Source organism: Mus caroli, unplaced genomic scaffold (assembly GCF_978045245.1).
Source record: "Mus caroli unplaced genomic scaffold, Mus_caroli_1 scaffold_11, whole genome shotgun sequence".
Lineage (NCBI taxonomy): Eukaryota > Metazoa > Chordata > Mammalia > Rodentia > Muridae > Mus > Mus caroli.
This window is the reverse complement of record NW_028227266.1, coordinates 121,729,269-121,746,132: the sequence shown is the minus strand read 5'-3', so window position 1 is coordinate 121,746,132 and position 16,864 is coordinate 121,729,269. Positions and strand designations below refer to the sequence as shown.

Genomic DNA, 16,864 nt, shown 5'->3' with positions numbered 1-16,864 from the left:
ATCCTTCCACAGTCCTCCCCAAAACATGGTCAAGTTGTCACAGGAATACCCCACTATGCTGGTACCAATTTCTGTCTTAGTTAGGATTTTACTGCTGTGAACAGACACCATGACCATGGCAAGTCTTATAAAAACAACAACAACAACAACATTTAATTGGGGCTGGCTTATAGGTTCAGAGGTTTAGTCCATTACCATCAAGGTGGGAGCATGGCAGCATCCAGACAGGCATGGCACAGGAGGAGCTGAGAGTTCTATGTCTTCATCCACCCATTAAGGCACCATCAGGAAAAGGCTACGGGATAATCATCCTGGAGTATTTTGGGAAGTTGATTTTATTGAAGTCAGACTAGGAAAATATGGGTATAAGTATTTCCTAGTCTTTGTAGATACTTTTCTGGATGGGTAGAAGCCTACCCCACCAAGAGAGAAACCGCACAGGTGGTCGTGAAGAAGATACTAGAAGAGGTACTTCATTGATTTGGTATGCCTAAAACCATTGGCTCAGATAATGGGCCAGCCTTCATTTCTCAGGTAAGCCAGGGAGTAGGTAAGTTTCTGGGCACAGATTGGAAATTCCATTGTGCATACTGTCCCCAAAGGTCAGGGCAGGTAGAAAGGATGAATCAGACCCTGAAGGAGACCTTAACCAAATTGTTGGTAGAGACTGGTACAGACTGGGTGTTGCTCCTTCCCATGGCATTGTTTAGGGCCAGAAATACTCCCTATCATTTCAATCTAACTCCCTTTGAGATCCTGTATGGGACCCCCACTCCCTTGGCCCTGGCTTTTAATGCTCCCCCGACCCCAGAGTGACTTTTCAAGCTGACACAGATCTTATGGCTCGATTGCAAGCTTTCCCGATCAGCCACCAGGAACTGTTGACACTAAACTTAGTGCCCTGATTAACAGAGGTACCTCAGAGATTCCACACAATTACCAAGTTGGAGATCACCCGCCCTTCTGTAAGGCCAGAGAAACCATGAGATGGCTGTGGTGTATCTTTCTTCTCGTGCTGAGCCTCAGCACCCCACACAACCCTACCAAAGTGACTTGGCAATTACTCCCAGCCACTGGGGATGTAGCTTGATCCACTACAGAGGAACACCTGCCTTATACCTGGTGGTTGGACCTTGTCTTTGATTCCTGGGATATCCCTACCCAAGAGACACAGGGGTAGGGATTACCTGAATGTATAAAAACTGCTTGTAATAGCCATTCGGGTTCGCCTTCTAGTCGCTTGACTTGAGGGACTAATTGAAGGTCGATCCTTCGTGCCGGAAAGTAAACCTCTTGCTTTTGCATCAATCTATATTGTGGTGTCTCACTAGAGAATGTCACAAAGTACCACTGACCGAAGGTCAGGGTCTTACAGTTTAGGTAGGAAGAGTGAGGGGGAGAGCAAGACCTGCTAGTGCCATGTTTGCCATTTGGGCCTGTTAGTGCCCTGTAGTTCCTGCACCAATCTCAGATCGTTTAACCTTTACTCAATACACAGGGAGATAAGAGGCTGCTTCTCAACAGTGCCCCTTCCATACCACTCATCTAGATAATGCTCTTCTTACTGAGGGACCCTAAGGATTTTTTCCAGTCCCACACCTTCCTTACAGCCTCTCACTTCCGCCGAGGGTGAAGGCTATGCCAAGTTTCATTCTCCACCCACAGGAACATTCTTGAGTAAAATAATTCTCAGAATGACCCTCTGGAAAGTCCCAGGTAGGGTCCAAATGTGTACCTCTGACGGAGAATCAGGGCTTTAGATTATCTCAAGACACAGCGGACAGGACATGGAAGTTAGACCTTCAGCCTTCCTGCCAAGCCAGCGCTCAGACATCAAAGGCGCCAGGGAGGCATTTGGGCGGAGAGCAGCTGAGACGGCATTCCTCCGGGCTTCCTAGACAGACCTCAGAAGCGTACTTCCGCTCTCGCAGAGAGGCCCGCGGAGCGGAGGAAGTGGGCCCAGGGAGCGAACAGCCATTAGGAAGAATGCTGAGTGCTCCAGCGTGAGTCGGTGAGCGGCTGGGAGGTCGGGTGCAGGAGCGGGCGGCGGGGCACAGTTGCGGTGACCTGGCCCGGGCGGCGTCACGACCCAGGGCGGTTCTCCAGGGAGAGGGACGATCGGAGCGGTGTTGTCCAGCAGTCCGGTGTCCGCCATTATGACTCTCGGTATTCTTGACAAACTCCACACGTAGGTCCACGTTTGACTGTGTAGGTCGGTTATGCTATTGCCTTAAAAACATAAAAATTAAAAAAAAAAACCCTGCGGTTGTGATGTAAAATGTTTGAGATTTTAAAAAAAGCTTCGAACAGCTTGGTGTGATAGCTCCGGCCTGTAATCCCCGCTACTGAGGAAGCGGAGGCAGAAAGACCGGGAACTTGGGCAGTTTAATGAGCCCTTCTCTCAAATTTTAAAAGTAATAAAGGTAGAAATGTTTTCTAAGCTGAAAGGGCACGTTTGAAATTCAGCTTTGATAACGCACTTGAAAGCTGAAACGTGCTCACAGTCCCAACCTAGTGTGTGTATATATATATATATGTATATATATATATATATGTATATATATATGTATATATATAGTGTGTCCAACCTAGTGTGTATACGTGTGTGTGTGTATATATATATAGTGTGTGTGTATGTGTCTGTCTGTCTGTCTTCTGGTGTTCAAGGAGTATTTTGTAATGTCCGAGTTGCTTGAGAGTAAAATGATTAAAATAAATAAATAAATAAATAAAGCAAGGAAGTGAACTGATGGGGGAACCCATTTAGCTTTAGGTGACTTCATTTCGTGAGATTCATTTTCTGGCTCTCCAGCCCAGCAGTGCTTCATTCTTAGTCAGACATACAGCTTCAGAAAGCCCATTGTTCTAATTAACTAAGCTTTGGAAACCTATGTTATAGAAACTTTGAAACTTCTGTCACCGGTTCTGCCCCAGTACAATGCAATTGTCGGTTTTAGCTTTATAAGCCCTAACCTCCCCCTCTTATACTAGGCTGGAACTCATACATCAAACATGTGGGCAGACTGGCATAGAACTCATAGAAAGCCACCTATTTCTACTTCCTGAGTGCTGGGATTAAAGGTGTGTGCTGCCACACCTGGCCCTACATCTTATTTTTGTTTGAGTGCATGTATATGTGTGGCAGTGTACCTGTGGGGATTAGAAGACAACTTGTGGGTGTCTTTCCTGCTGCTGTGTTGGCTCTTGCGATTGGACTCAGGTTCAACTGAACTACACAGTCTTGACACTAGATAACTTTACTCAATGGTCCATCCTATAGGCTGTTCCTGCCTAACTTTCCTGGGTAGTACTGTTCATTACCAAGCATAGCCATACTTAAGACCTTAACAAAAAATTTTTTTAAAAAAAAATGATTTTGTTATGTAAATGTTTCACTGTATGTGCCTATATACCATGTGTGTACCTGGTGCCTATGGAAGTCTGAAGAGACTGTCAGATCTCTTAAGACTAGACTTACAGGACTGTTGTAAGCTTGCAGGTGGGCACGGGGAATTGAACTATGGTCAGCTAGGCTCCTGGGGAAGCAGTGGCCAGTGCTCTTAAATCAACAGCCCACCTCTCCAGTCCCTAAAATCTTTTTTGAAGTATTTTGTTACTTGAAATATTAGGATGTACTTATATCTGATGTTTTCCTGTGCTTAGATAAGGTTGATGTGTTCTTGTTACTGGCACTTGTGACATTTCACCACTTTAAAATACGTGTTTAATTTTGTAATTTGTACTGTTTGAGGGGAAAGAATTTTGAATTCTGCATTCAGGTATTCTGTTTCTTCTCAACGTTCCCTTCCTGATTAGCATCTTGTCTGTAGCAATGAGCTTGGTGTTCTGCATTTTTTATTGGGAGGCCTTGTGAGGAAGACTTCCTCTCTCCTTACTTTGTTGTTTGTTTTTGAGATAGAGTCTCACATAGCCCTGGCTGGAACTTGCTTTACTTCCAAGTAACAAAAGTCTGCCCTCCTCTTATCTCCTAAATAACGGGATTAAAGTCATGTCACTAGCTGACTTGGCTATTATCGAAGTTTCTTAAAATATAATCAGTTTATATCAGTGTGAACTTCTGACCCCACTGCTTTGTTTTGAGACAGGGCCTTATTTATTATGTAGTCAGCCCAGGCTGGCCTTGAATTCCTTATCTTTCTGCCTCCACTTTCCAAGTGCTGAGATAATAGGCATCATCACCATGCCTGGCTTGCTTCAATTTTTGTTAAATTTAATTTACTATTACTGTGTGTGTGTCTGTGTGTCTCTGTCTGTGTGTATGTGTACAATGTACTAAAGTGGGCATAGAGTCAGTGTGTGTGTGTGTGTACACTAATGTCGGCATGGAGTCAGTTCTTTCCACTTTAATGTGGATTTTGGGGGTAGAACTCAGGTTGCTGGTGAGGTAAGTGCTTTTACCTCTCTGCCCCTGCTTAAGTATATAATTTTTGCCTTTCACTAATTTTCTGATACTGCAAAACACTTGTATTTTCTCTGTCTAGCATGGCATCTGCCACTTCTTCACAGAGCCCTGATTCTTTTATTGGAGATTGGTATTTAGAAAGCAAGTTGTGGACATTCTAGGCATCATCACTATAATCATTATCTCAGTCTAGGTTTACTTATCTGTATCTAAGTGAGTGTATGCAGACATGTATGTGTGTTTATGTATGTTTATACGTACATACAGAGTCCAGAAGAACAGTGATCCCTTAGAGCTGGAGTGTAACAGATTCTTGGCCTCTTATGTAGGTGCTAGAATCAGAACTTCAGTCCTTGTAATTACAAGTTCTTGTAACCACGGAGGCATTTCTACAGTCCCATATAGTCTTACTGCTTAATTGCTACATCAATTTCAATATTATTTTTAAAATTCTATCATGTAACTAAAGCAGACAGCTCTACCTCCTTCAGATTCTGTTTCTATATATGCTTTTCTTTAATCTATGTTTGTTCTCCACCAATACCACACTGGCTTGATTTCTGAAGCTATCTCTATGGCCATCAGTCTTGAAAATCAAGTAAGATGGCTAAATGTGTAAAGGCACCTGAGCTTGGTCCTTGAAACCCAGAGAATGACTCCTGTAAGTTGACCCCTGACCCCTCAGCATGCATGCTGTGATACATAGCACCCAGACACACAAAATAAAAAATTAACAAATTCAGGTATATCTATTTCTTCCTCTTTAGTGATCAAAGTAATTTTTAGCTAATCCCTTTTGCCTTTTAATATAAATTGTAGTATCATCTTTACATTGCTCTTCTCCTGCCAAGCATCTTTTCTCCTTTTCCCTGCAGTTCTGGGATTATCTCCAGGGACTTGAATGTGTTAGGTAATTGTTCTACCACTAAATTGCATTCCCAGCTTCCCTCCCATCCTCCTGAGATTCTGATAGGAAATAAACTAAACATCAACTTGATAAAAATTGATAGCTTTTCATACTATATCTCCCAATATGTGACTGTAGTATGGTGCGTCTGTCTGCATATTTAGATGCTCTTTGACCTTTTTTATCAGCCACTTGTGTTTTTTTTTTAATTTATTTTTTTATTAGGTATTTTCCTCGTTTACATTTTCAATGCTACCTCAAAAGTCCCCCATACCCACCCCCCCAATCCCCTACCCACCCACTCCCCCTTTTTGGCCTTGGAGTTCCCCTGTACTGGGGCATATAAAGTTTGCAAGTCCAATGGGCCTCTCTTTTGATACATATGCAGCTAGAGACAAGAGCTCCGGGGTACTGGTTAGTTCATATTGTTGTTCCACCTATAGGGTTGCAGTTCCCTTTAGCTCCTTAGGTACTTTCTCTAGCTCCTCCATTGGGGGCCGTGTGGTCCATCCAATAGCTGACTGTGAGCATCCACTTCTGTGTTTGCTAGGCCCCGCCACTTGTGTTTTCTAGCCCTATGAATGTCTTAACTATATTTCCACCCTAGGTCTCAGTCCGCAGGTGCTCATGCACATGTGTCTTCTCACACATCCTCGAGAACCTCGAGAACCTACCTCCATCATGTGTGTGAACATCATTTTCTTGTCTCTTCTAGGACTGAGCTCAATCGTGTGTGCAGATACCATTTTCTTGTCTCTTCTTTTCTGAACATCAGTGTTGGTTGTTCATTCTTTTACCAGTGACTTCTGATGACCTAGCAAATAATGCCACACACTGCAATACTGTGAAGATACTCACAAGGATACAGCAGTGATTTAGTGAAAGCAACAGATTTCTTTTGTGTTCATCTGGGTGACCCTGGATAGGAGTGATGCCTCCAGGCAGGTGGCATGCTGCCCGCTCAGCTCAGGTATCAAGGGAACAAGGCTGCCTTCGTATGGTAAAAGAAGAGGAGGAGGATGGCTATATTTCAGTGCAGACTGCCAGGCCACAGACACTTAACCGCCCTGGCCAGGAGCTATTCCGTCAGCTCTTTAGACAGCTTCGCTATCATGAATCTTCTGGGCCCCTAGAAACTCTGAGCCGGCTCCAGGAGCTCTGCCGCTGGTGGATGAGGCCTGATGTTCTTTCGAAAGCACAGATGTTAGAGTTGTTGGTGTTGGAGCAATTCCTGAGCATCTTGCCTGGAGAGCTCCGGACATGGGTCCAACTCCATTGCCCTGAGAGTGGCGCAGAGGTTGTGGCCCTGCTGGAAGAGCTGCAGAGGGATCTTGATGGAACCCCATTGAAGGTAGGTGGTACACAGTAAGTTCTGCCTGCCTTTTTGTAAATGAGATGGTTTTCTGAACTGTGAGCTTGGGAAATGTAGGGGAGCTTCCCCTTGTTAATTCTCTTGATACCTGAGTATCTGAGAACTAGACTGTGATCATGGACCCTTTAGCAAAGTGTTCCTTCCATTTTACAGATGAAGACCACCTTAAAGTAGGATCAGCAGGTATTGATACATCATAGAATTACTTTTTGGATATGTGTTTATGTCATAGAAGGTCCATCTCCACATAAGATCTGCAGGGAACTGAAGGGAGTCAGGAATCGTGATATCTGAGTGGAAGAATACAAAAGAACAGTCTGCATGAACTATGTTTCCTTTTCTTAAGGTTTTTGAGGATATAGGAGTGGGAGTGGGCACAAGGGTTTGGGGCATCTCTGGGCTGAAAGTTGGAAGGCCTCAACTTTTAGCTTTGTCCAACAGTCTTACTGTTCTTAGACATATTATTGTGGGGCTCCCACCAGTAAAGACCACTCAGATAGAGTCTGTGAGCCAATTGAAAATCTTTATTTTAGCTGGCTGGTGACTACATATGGGTATTTGGAGCACTAAGTGTACTCCTAGCCTTTCTTGGGTTTAGATTTAAGCAAGACAACCAAATCCTGGCTGGAAAGATCCCACGGTTTCCTTTTTGCAGCTGTAAACTAAGTAGATAGTTATGAAAGCCAAATTACCCAATTAGCAAAATTGAGGAAGTTAGGCTAATTTTTGCAAAGATCCTGTATTGTTGCTATTCTAGTGCTGTGAAGAAACGCCAATGACCATGCAGCTTGTGGCCATGGCGGCTTTTATAAAGAAAAGTATTTAACTGGAGCTTGGTTATACTTTCAGAGGTTTAGTCCATTATCATTTATGGTGGGTATCTTAGAGTTTTACTGCTATGAACAGACACCATGACCAAGGTAACTCTTATAAAAAGCAACATTTAATTGAGGCTGACTTACAGGTTCATAGGTTCAGTCCATTATCATCAAGGTGGTGAAAGACCTCCGAAGAGGAGAGATCCTCACTTAAGTTTCGGGATGACGCAACCCCCCAAGAACTCACAAGAGACTGTCCTTGCTGCAATCACACGAGGTTTATTGACAGGAACCAGCGTGCTGGGGCCGAGACTCGTATTCCACACGGGGTAGAGGAGTTCGACCCTGAGTAGCTGAGAGAAGGGAGTATTTTGGAGCACTAATACTCCAAAAGCTGTATTTAAAGGAAGAAACCACAACCCAAGGGGTAGGGAGGGCGCCATTGGAAAAATACCAAAAATACCAGTGAAAAATCACAAGGGGAAACTCCCTGTGAAAGACAAGAAAAAATTCAGACCCCTTAGCACTAAGAATGTAGGTTAGCCGATTCAGTGACCCTGTTCCAGGAACTGGCCGGCCACAAAAGTTAGATTAAAATCTTGAGAACAATCTTGAGGAGCAGGGAGTTTCTCCTTGTGATTTTTAGTACCCCCTTGTGATTTTTCACTGGTATTTTTGTCATTTTCCAATAACACCCTTCCTACTCCCTTGGGTTGTGTTTTTTTCCTTTAAATACCCCCTTTCCCAGCTTCATGGGGGTCCACGGTCCCCTGCGTGGTGTACGACTGTGGGCCCCAGAGCGAGCCTGGATTAAAAAGTCCTCTTGTGGTTTGCATTAAGGTCGTTTCTTGTGAGTGATTTGGGGTGTCGCCTCTCCTGAGTCAGAACGTGGGGGAGTCCTCACTTTGTGGGTCTTTCACTTGTTTCTCAAGAATGTTCTCGCTTTACTCCATTTCTCATCTTTAGACCTGGAGTCAAGTAGCACCTAGTGGAGAAGTTTCATTGTGGCATGTGAGGATTGCTATTATTGACTTGACCAGTGCGTCCTTCGGTTACCTGGTGCAGGGAGGCCGAGGGGTGAAGTTTCTCTATCACCTTTTTCTCTGGGTCCCTTCTGCCAAGAAGTGATTAAAGGGCCTGGTGGCCTAAACCTTTACAGATTGGCCCATGGGAGTGTTCTCTGAATTTGCTTTCTAATTCCTACAAGAATGTTCTCATAACATTTTCTTCTTGCCAGGATCCATGTCTTACTCAGAATCCAGATGTGCATTGGATAGGCACTGGTGCTCTGCAGCCCGCACAGATATGGTCCCCTGCGTCACATCTCAGGAACAGTTCTGCTCTAGAGGACCACTTGGAGACTCCACATGGAATAGGAATTTGTGACTTCCTGGCTGAACAAACTGGTACTTACTGCCTAGACCCTAACTTTATGTCATATCTCTTGTGTTTCCTATACTGTTGTCTTGTTATCATCTGCTCTCTCACAAGAATCTTTTGGTACCTAGCTCTGGGTTCTCTTGAAAGCTTCTGTGATTCATGTCTGGTTGGCTTCTTCCATTCCACTGTCCCTTTTCTGGTCCCTAGCAGACACTGAGGATGTCTGTGCATCTTGAATAGCAGTCTGCTTGCTTGTAGGTCCAAGGATCCTCTAGGAGTGAGGAGAGTGGGTTTCTGGGGTGTCCAGAGCTGGACCACTCTCTTATGGCTCTTTTTTCCTTCAGATTCTCCTGCTGTCTCGGTGCCTGACTATTTCCAGTTAGAAGAGGGCATAGAATACCAGGTAACAGCCAGCAAGCCTTTGGTAATCAAGCTGCAGGTGAGCCTCAAGACTTTGGGTCTTTTCTGGTGTCACATGCGTGGCTGCCCGATGGGTAGTGCAACTCTCTTCATCCTGTGTTGTCATTTAACTTTATAATCAAGAGCCCAGAGCTTTCTACTGGGTGATGACCTTTCACCTTTGCTAGATTTCTCCAGTGTTAACACTATGTCAAGCCCATAACCCTCTCACAGCTGAGAGCTGTGAATCAGCTCTAAGTCATAGTTCTTTATTTTTTCAGGAAGCTTTGACTTTCCAGGATGTGGAGGTGACCTTCTCTCAGGAAGAGTGGGGATGTTTGAACTCAGCTCAGCGCAATCTTTATCGGGATGTTATCCTGGAGAATTATGGGAATGTAGTTTCTGTGGGTAAGTCTTCAGTATCCCCAGCTACCTTCACTTTTGGTTTTTCTCCTTTTTTTTTTTTTAAAGATTTATTTATTTTTTATTTATATGAGTACACTGCAGCTGTCTTCAGACACAGACTAGAAGAATGCATTGGATCCCATTACAGATGGTTGTGAGCCACCATGTGGTTGCTGGGAATTGAACTCAAGACCTCTGGCAGAGCAGTCAGTGCTCTTACCGCTGAGATATCTCTCCAGCCTGGTTTTTCTCCTTTTTTTATCTTAAAAATAAAAATTCATTTATGTGCATGAATATGTATGCATGCAGGTGCTTGCATGCCATGGCTCATACTGTCAGAAGATAGCTAGTGAGAGTAGTTTCTGTCCTTTCTACCATGTGGATCCAATGAATCCTATTCCAGCTAAGCTTGGTGGCAGGTGCCTTTACCCTCTGAGCCATTTTCACTGGCCCTTGGTGAAACCCTTGGTTTTCTTTATTACAATGTGTAGAAAGGGGCCTTGTCTTAGATTGTGGTTCTGTAGCCACCAAGCTTATTACTCAGTCTATTACTAAACTGTCCTTGAATAATGGAGATGGTGATATCTGTCATATGAGATTATTGAGAAGACTGAGTCTGTCTTAAGTTCCCAGTCCATTTAGTCCCTCAAATATTGCTAACTGATGTAGCCAATTGAGTAGTTGTATGCTTCTCACCTCTAGAGAATATTATTATCATTGTTGTTAGATATTTTATGTGTATGGGTATTTTGCCTGCATGTGTGTTTGTGCACCACCTGCATATAATGCTCATGGAGGTCAGAAGAAGGCATCAGATCCCTTGGAACTTGAGTTACAGATGGTCGTTAGCCACATGTGGATGTTGGGAATTAAGCTAGATCCTTTGGAGGAGCAGCCAGTACTCTTTATCTGATGAGGCATCTTTCCAGTTCTACTCTGGAGAATTCTTGAAGCTCCTTTGCCTGTAACTTTTCTCAGCCTCTCTTCTCTACCTAGGGCAGCAGTTCTCAACATATGGGTCCAACCCCTCTGGCAAATGTGTATTTCCAAAAATATTTACATTATGATTTGTAACAGTAGTAAAATTAGTTATGAAGTAGTAGTGGAAGTAATTTTGTGGTTAGGGTCAGCACAACATGAGGAACTGTTTTAAAGGGTTTCAGCATTGGGAAGTTATTAGTGGGTTGAGAACCACTGCTTAGGGCTATCACAGATGGCTGGCCAGGCATTCTGTCCTAGCTTTTTGCATTTGTCTTTCTGGCCTTCTCTCCTCTCTGCCAGGACTGTAGGTCCTAGAAAGTAGCTCTGTGTGGCCTGTCTTACCTCACATCCCATTTCTTTTCTGCAGTGGGCTCCTCTCCCAAACCTGCTCTGATCTCCTGGCTAGAAGCAAGGAAGCCATGGGGTGTGAATATCTGCACAGTTCAGCTTAAGAGAGATCCTGATGCTGCTCCCGAAGGTGAGCTCTGTCAAGTGTACTGCATCGAGCCCCTCTTACATGTGCTTTTCTTTCATATGGTTAATTATATCACGAGGGACTTACTCCATTATTTGCTAGGACTTACTAAGGGGTTCTAGAACCCTGGGCCACTTCCTGCTTGACTTATAATCGGCCACTTCTTTTCAGCCTTGACCCTTCCCTAGCATCTCAGTATCAGTTCTTGCTCCTCACAGGGCTTCCCTGTTCTCTTTTCCACTGAGTTCTAATGCTCCTCATTTCTGTGTCTGCACTAACTCTGAATTACCTGTGTTCATCCATCCCATTCTGGCTCTTCCTTGTTTGATTTTTCTTTCTATGATGAGCTTAGATCTAGTTTTTTCAGCAAGGTCCTACGTGAAGCACCAGGTCTTGACTTTTGGGAACTTTTATGTGGTGTTCCTGTGGCATAACTTTTCTCTGTTGTCTTGCTATAATATTCTTTTTTTTAGATCTGTTTAATGCCCTGTTAGATTTGATTTCTGTCTCCCTCCCTCTGTCTGCTGTATCTAGCCCTTCTTCCTCCCTTTCCTGTTATTTGAGATACTTTTTCTTTGTCTTATCTTTGACTGTTTTGTATAAAGATAATGACAGGCAAGATTCTTGCTACTAAGGATCTATTAATAGTTTCTTGCCTTTTCCAGTTCCAAATATTGAAGAAAAATATTTTCTTTTTCTTCCTCCTTCCTTCCCCCCCCGCCAAACTAGGAGGTAAGCTTCAAATTAAGCCAAACAAGTTCATCTTGAAACAGAAACCTTCCGAATACATAGAAACCTGTGTAAAGACATCAATAAGTCCTGAGACAAGTGTTTCTGAGGAGACAGGGCTCAAAGAATCTTTTAAACAGAAGAGTAGGCTACAGACATCCTGTGGAGACTCCATACAAATGAAAGAGATGAAGGAAGGAGCCGACATTAGTCAAAGGACAAGAAGAGTATCTGAAGTATTGAGAAACAATGATATTCTTGAGTTAAAACATATTAAATGTGTGAGTGTTTCTAGAAAAAGGCTATCCTTTAAACATGGCTATGACAGAAACTTCAGAAAAAGTTCACACCATTATAATAAATATGGGGAAGGACTCAGAGGCACAGGTGAGGGGTTTGGTGTGTATCAGAATACTGGACTGAAAGAGAATGGAAAGGACAGATGTGGGGAGACCTCAAGGAAGAGCTGGCATGCCCATCCTGAGCATCATCAGCTATGCTACAGTGAAGGGGGCCTGTTTCAATGCAGGGTGTGTGGGAAAGCGTTCAAGTGGCGTTCAAACTGTATACGGCATGAGAAAATTCACACTGGAGTGAAACCTTACCAATGCAGCTTATGTGAGAAAGCTTTCCAACGTTTGTCAGCCTACCGTCTGCACCAAAAAACCCATAGTAAACAGAAACGTGGATCCAGTAAGTACAAAAATGGCCTCACCTGCAGCTTGGATGTCAGTCATCATTTGACAGACGGGGATGAGGGAAAACACTTACATTGTAACCAGTGTGGGAAAAACTTCTCCTGTAAGTCTTATGCTATTGAACACCAAAGGATTCACACACAGGAGAAACCTTATAAATGTACCAGATGTAGGAAAACCTTTCGGTGGAAGTCAAACTTTTCTCGTCATATGAAATTACATCACAAAGAGGTGTATAAACAAGAGAAACGTCAAGAAGACTTCAAGCAGAGTTACAGGCAGTCTCAGGTTATCTCTACTGTAGAGAAAACTTTTCCATGTCAGAATTGTGGGAAAACTTTTACTCAAAAGAAATCACTCATTGAGCACCAGAGGATTCATACAGGGGAGAAACCATACCAGTGTAGTGGGTGTGGAGAGACATTTACCTATAGGTCATCTTATATTATTCATATGAAGCGAAAGCAACATGCTATTAAAATAAAGCCTGAACATGGCTGCCTAACTGTTAGTCAGGGTGCAGTGTTTCCCATTCCTCAGGATAGTCATAATACAAAGGGGTCTAATAAGTGTAAATACTGTGGCAAAGCCTTTGATAACCGCTCATTTCTTCTCATTCACGAGAGAGTTCACACTAGAGAGAAGCCCTATCAGTGCAGGGAGTGTGAAAAAGCCTTCCGATGGAGTTCCAATCTCTACCGACATCAGAGAAAACACTTTTTGCACAAGCGGTATAAGTATCGTGAAAGTAAAGAGACTTCAAATCTACAGTCAAAAATTCTCATTGATCAGAAGCCCTTTTGGTGTCAAGAATGTGGGAAAACCTTTACACGTAAAAGAAGCCTTTTAGATCATAAGGGAATACACAGTGGAGAGAGACGCTTTAAGTGCAACTTGTGTGAAAAATCTTTTGATAGAAACTATCGACTTGTTAATCACCAGAGGATCCACACTACAGAGCAACCACAGTGGCGTGATAAAGATTTTGTTGGGATACATGCCCGTTCTGTTGACCAGAGAAAACACAGCAGCATGCTGCAGTCTGAATATGGCCTACATTCAGATAAGCCTGGCTTATCTTACTGTCAGGATGTAAGGTTAAATATTCAGGAACTAAGTGGAAAGCTCCGTAAAGAGTGTGATAACCCTTCTGATGAGAGTTCCAAGTCAATTGCATTCCAGAATATGCCCACCAAGAAGAAAGCCTGCCACAGATGCAGCACTTGCGGGAAAACATTTAAAAAGCATTCACATCTTATTAGCCACAAGAGATGTCACACAAAAGAGAGGCCCTTCAAATGCATAGTGTGTGGGAAGACCTTCAGGTGGTCTTCCAATTTGACTCGGCATATGAAAAACCATGTTAGAAATTAGCCTGGGGTCTTCGATGACGGTGGGGGTGGGGAATAATTCTTGGTCACATTCTAGAGAACTTTAGTGGTAGGCACTGGGGAAAACCTTTGTAAAGGTCCAGTCCTTTTTGGCTTGGATGTTCTTGGTGTGGAATCTTGATGATTTCAAAACTCAGGAACTTCTCAGTCTTCCTTCTGGAAAGAGATGTTGAAAAAGAACAGAATGTTCTCTGGGGTCTTTTAGAGATTCTGGCCCCTAGGTTTAGCCCAGGACTCTGACAGCCAGGTCTCCTTAGATAATTCTTGCTGTTTGTGATTATTGGAAAGCATGTCTGTAGCCTAGTAAGCGTTGTCTGTTGGGAAGGGGCCATTTAGATCCCCAGTTCTTCAGGGTCAGTTTGTGTTGGTGCTGTTCTGTTGACTTTAAAACCAAGAACTTGTATTCTACATCAGATGTCTCCTGGGGGCCCCTGGTTGGGGCTTCAGTTTATAATCGGTTTTTGGTTATTAACTATGGTCCTAAAGTAGTCTCAGTGGCAAGTGAAAAGGACAGGGTGCTAGGCTCCGTTGCTTGGTCTAGACAGGCAGCATTACTCCATCATTTCAGCTGAGATACAAGAGCACTCCTCATGTGCCAGTGACCAGAACAGACAAAAACCCTGCTGTTTGGGGATCTGTAAGTCACTAAATGAGTTAGATCCTATTTTGGATGGTGATATGTGTTGAGGACAAAGTCATCCAGAGATGAATGGCAAGGAATCTGGCTAGGATGTGGATTGTAATTTTAAACAAACTGTCCAGGAAATAGTATTACTGACAGTGAAACTAAGTGGGACCAGGTGTTAGGAGGCATTGACATCTCTAGGAGTTGCAAGACAGACAGACAGGGCTACATAGAGAAACCTTATTTCAAAAAAATAAAAAATAGGATAAATAAACAAGACACCCCTCCCCCCCAAACCTAACAAACAAAATACCTAATTGACTAAAAAGCTAAAGGAAGTTGGAATTGGGGGGGGGGGGGCGTGAGCTATGTTGCTCTATTGGGAAAGAGTATAAGATAGAGAAGGTAGGATCTTATCTGGTGACTTTAGGGTAGTATAGAGTCCCTTGGGTGGAGTAGATGAGGTATTGTTTGCACATTAGTTATAATGTCATCTCTGGTATAGCCCTTTGTTCATAGTCCTGATTATCCTGGAACTTTGTCCTTTAAGCTCTCCTGCTCCTATCTCTTTTGAGGACTATGCCTTAACTGCTAGTGTGACCTGGGTTCCCAGTTATGCTTGTCACTGCAGCCTGACCAAGCAAGCACTTGGGAAAGCTGTGCTAGGGTGCATATGTTGACAGATTGTGCAAAACAAGTGAAAAATGCTGCTTCTCCAATCTGAAAAAAAATGAGTCTGCACAGTGCTTGTGTTACCTTTGCCTGGGTTCAGTTCCTAGCATCTATGTGGCAGCTCACAACCATTGGCAGTCCCAGAGAATCCCGTGCTCTGTCCTGAATTTTGTGTGCTCCAGACATGCACATGGCTCACAGACATGCAAACAAAATACTCATACAAAATACATTTTAAAAATAGCATGGGTATGAAAACAAATCTGTACTTTCAAATTGCCTCTCAGAAAGAATCTAGTTCTGCCAAGTCAGGAGTAGAACTGTATTTTAAATGGGTCTTGATCAGATAGGTTGGGGGGTACTTTATAAAACAGGCCTTGAGTCTAGTATTGAATGGAAGTTGTACTCAAAAGTACACAGCTGCTAGGTACGAGCCCAATTACTGACGGGTTTGAGTAGTAGAGTGCCAGTTGACAGATTCTGATTGTCTTGGCAACCATGTCTAATCTTGAACTTGGCCTGGAAAGCACAGGCTTCTTTGAGCATGGCCTTTCCACTGCCTGAGGAACTGAAGTTGGGGGTGGGGGTAGGCATATGGGCTGAGACCATTATGGAGTAATGGGTATTGGATGGCCTCTTAACTCACCTGGTTAGTGTGGTCAGTTACATCCTTACTGAAGGATATCAAACCACAGTGTGCAGAGAAGAAACCATGTAGGCTTTTTTAGTAATCTCTTAGAGAAGTTAGTTTTTGAAAGCTCAAGTATAAAATGGGTGGAATAACGGGAGTTCAGATCCCCTTGTAAGTAGATTGCCAGGGGACTTGGAAAGGCTTATAGAAAATGTGTGTTCTATCTGTGTGTCCCTTCCTGGACCAATGTGAAGAATGATGAACACGAGTTCATCACTACAACAGTGTTTAGATGGTGGGACCTACAGAACCCTGTTTGCTGTTAGCAGAACACACCGTGCAGAAGATGTTTGGTACTTCAGAAAGAATATAAAGCTCAGTGTGGAGGAACACACTCTAATCCTAATGTGGGATGCCAAAGCAAGAGGACCAAAAGTCTAAAGCCACTTGGGGATAACGAATAATAAGATCCTGTTCAAGCAACTACCATCACAACAAAAACAGACAATTATAGCGAATGTGGAAGACATATCCTCAAGCTTAGGATGCTACATGAAGAGTTGCAGAAGCTGTATATAATATACCATTTATATGAATTTTAAGCACATTCAAAGTGCTCACATCACTTCCACTGGGATGGAGTTCTAACCTTATAGGGTGGTGGTGGGGACAGTAATGATATGCATGTGTGACGTTAAGACTAGTGTCTGTCATATAACCATTCCTGATGTATAGTAAATATTTTGTTCAATTTTCTGTGGATTCAAAAGGCGTGACATAAGAGTGTAAACTTAATGTATGCTATACCGCTCTATATTCTCTCAGTATGAGATGCTAGTGAAATCACAATGGAAACGTTCTTCACTTGTTTTTCTAATTATTGATGCAGATACAACCTAAGATTGCTACAATTTAACAGGATAATATAGTGACTTCTTTCAACTGTTAAAAGTAAATA

At 43.2% G+C, this 16,864-nt stretch overlaps 1 protein-coding gene across 6 annotated transcripts; it reads left to right on the top strand.

Moving 5' to 3' along the window:
• The first annotated feature begins 1,723 nt into the window (after positions 1-1,723).
• Positions 1,724-16,446, top strand: Znf445 (zinc finger protein 445). 6 transcript variants are annotated; one of them, XM_085828217.1, is made up of 7 exons: positions 1,724-2,003; positions 6,131-6,681; positions 8,758-8,926; positions 9,245-9,339; positions 9,581-9,707; positions 11,053-11,163; positions 11,890-16,446. In XM_085828217.1, exons 2-7 carry the CDS (start codon positions 6,262-6,264, stop codon positions 13,959-13,961), a joined length of 2,994 nt encoding a protein of 997 aa, XP_085684343.1. In that variant the 5' UTR covers positions 1,724-2,003; positions 6,131-6,261; the 3' UTR covers positions 13,962-16,446. The 6 variants fall into 6 exon arrangements, with proteins under 6 accessions (XP_085684343.1, XP_021027821.1, XP_029336995.1 ...); XM_021172162.3 differs by having other exon boundaries at positions 6,046-6,681; XM_029481135.2 differs by having other exon boundaries at positions 1,724-2,011.
• Positions 16,447-16,864: the final 418 nt, after the last annotated feature.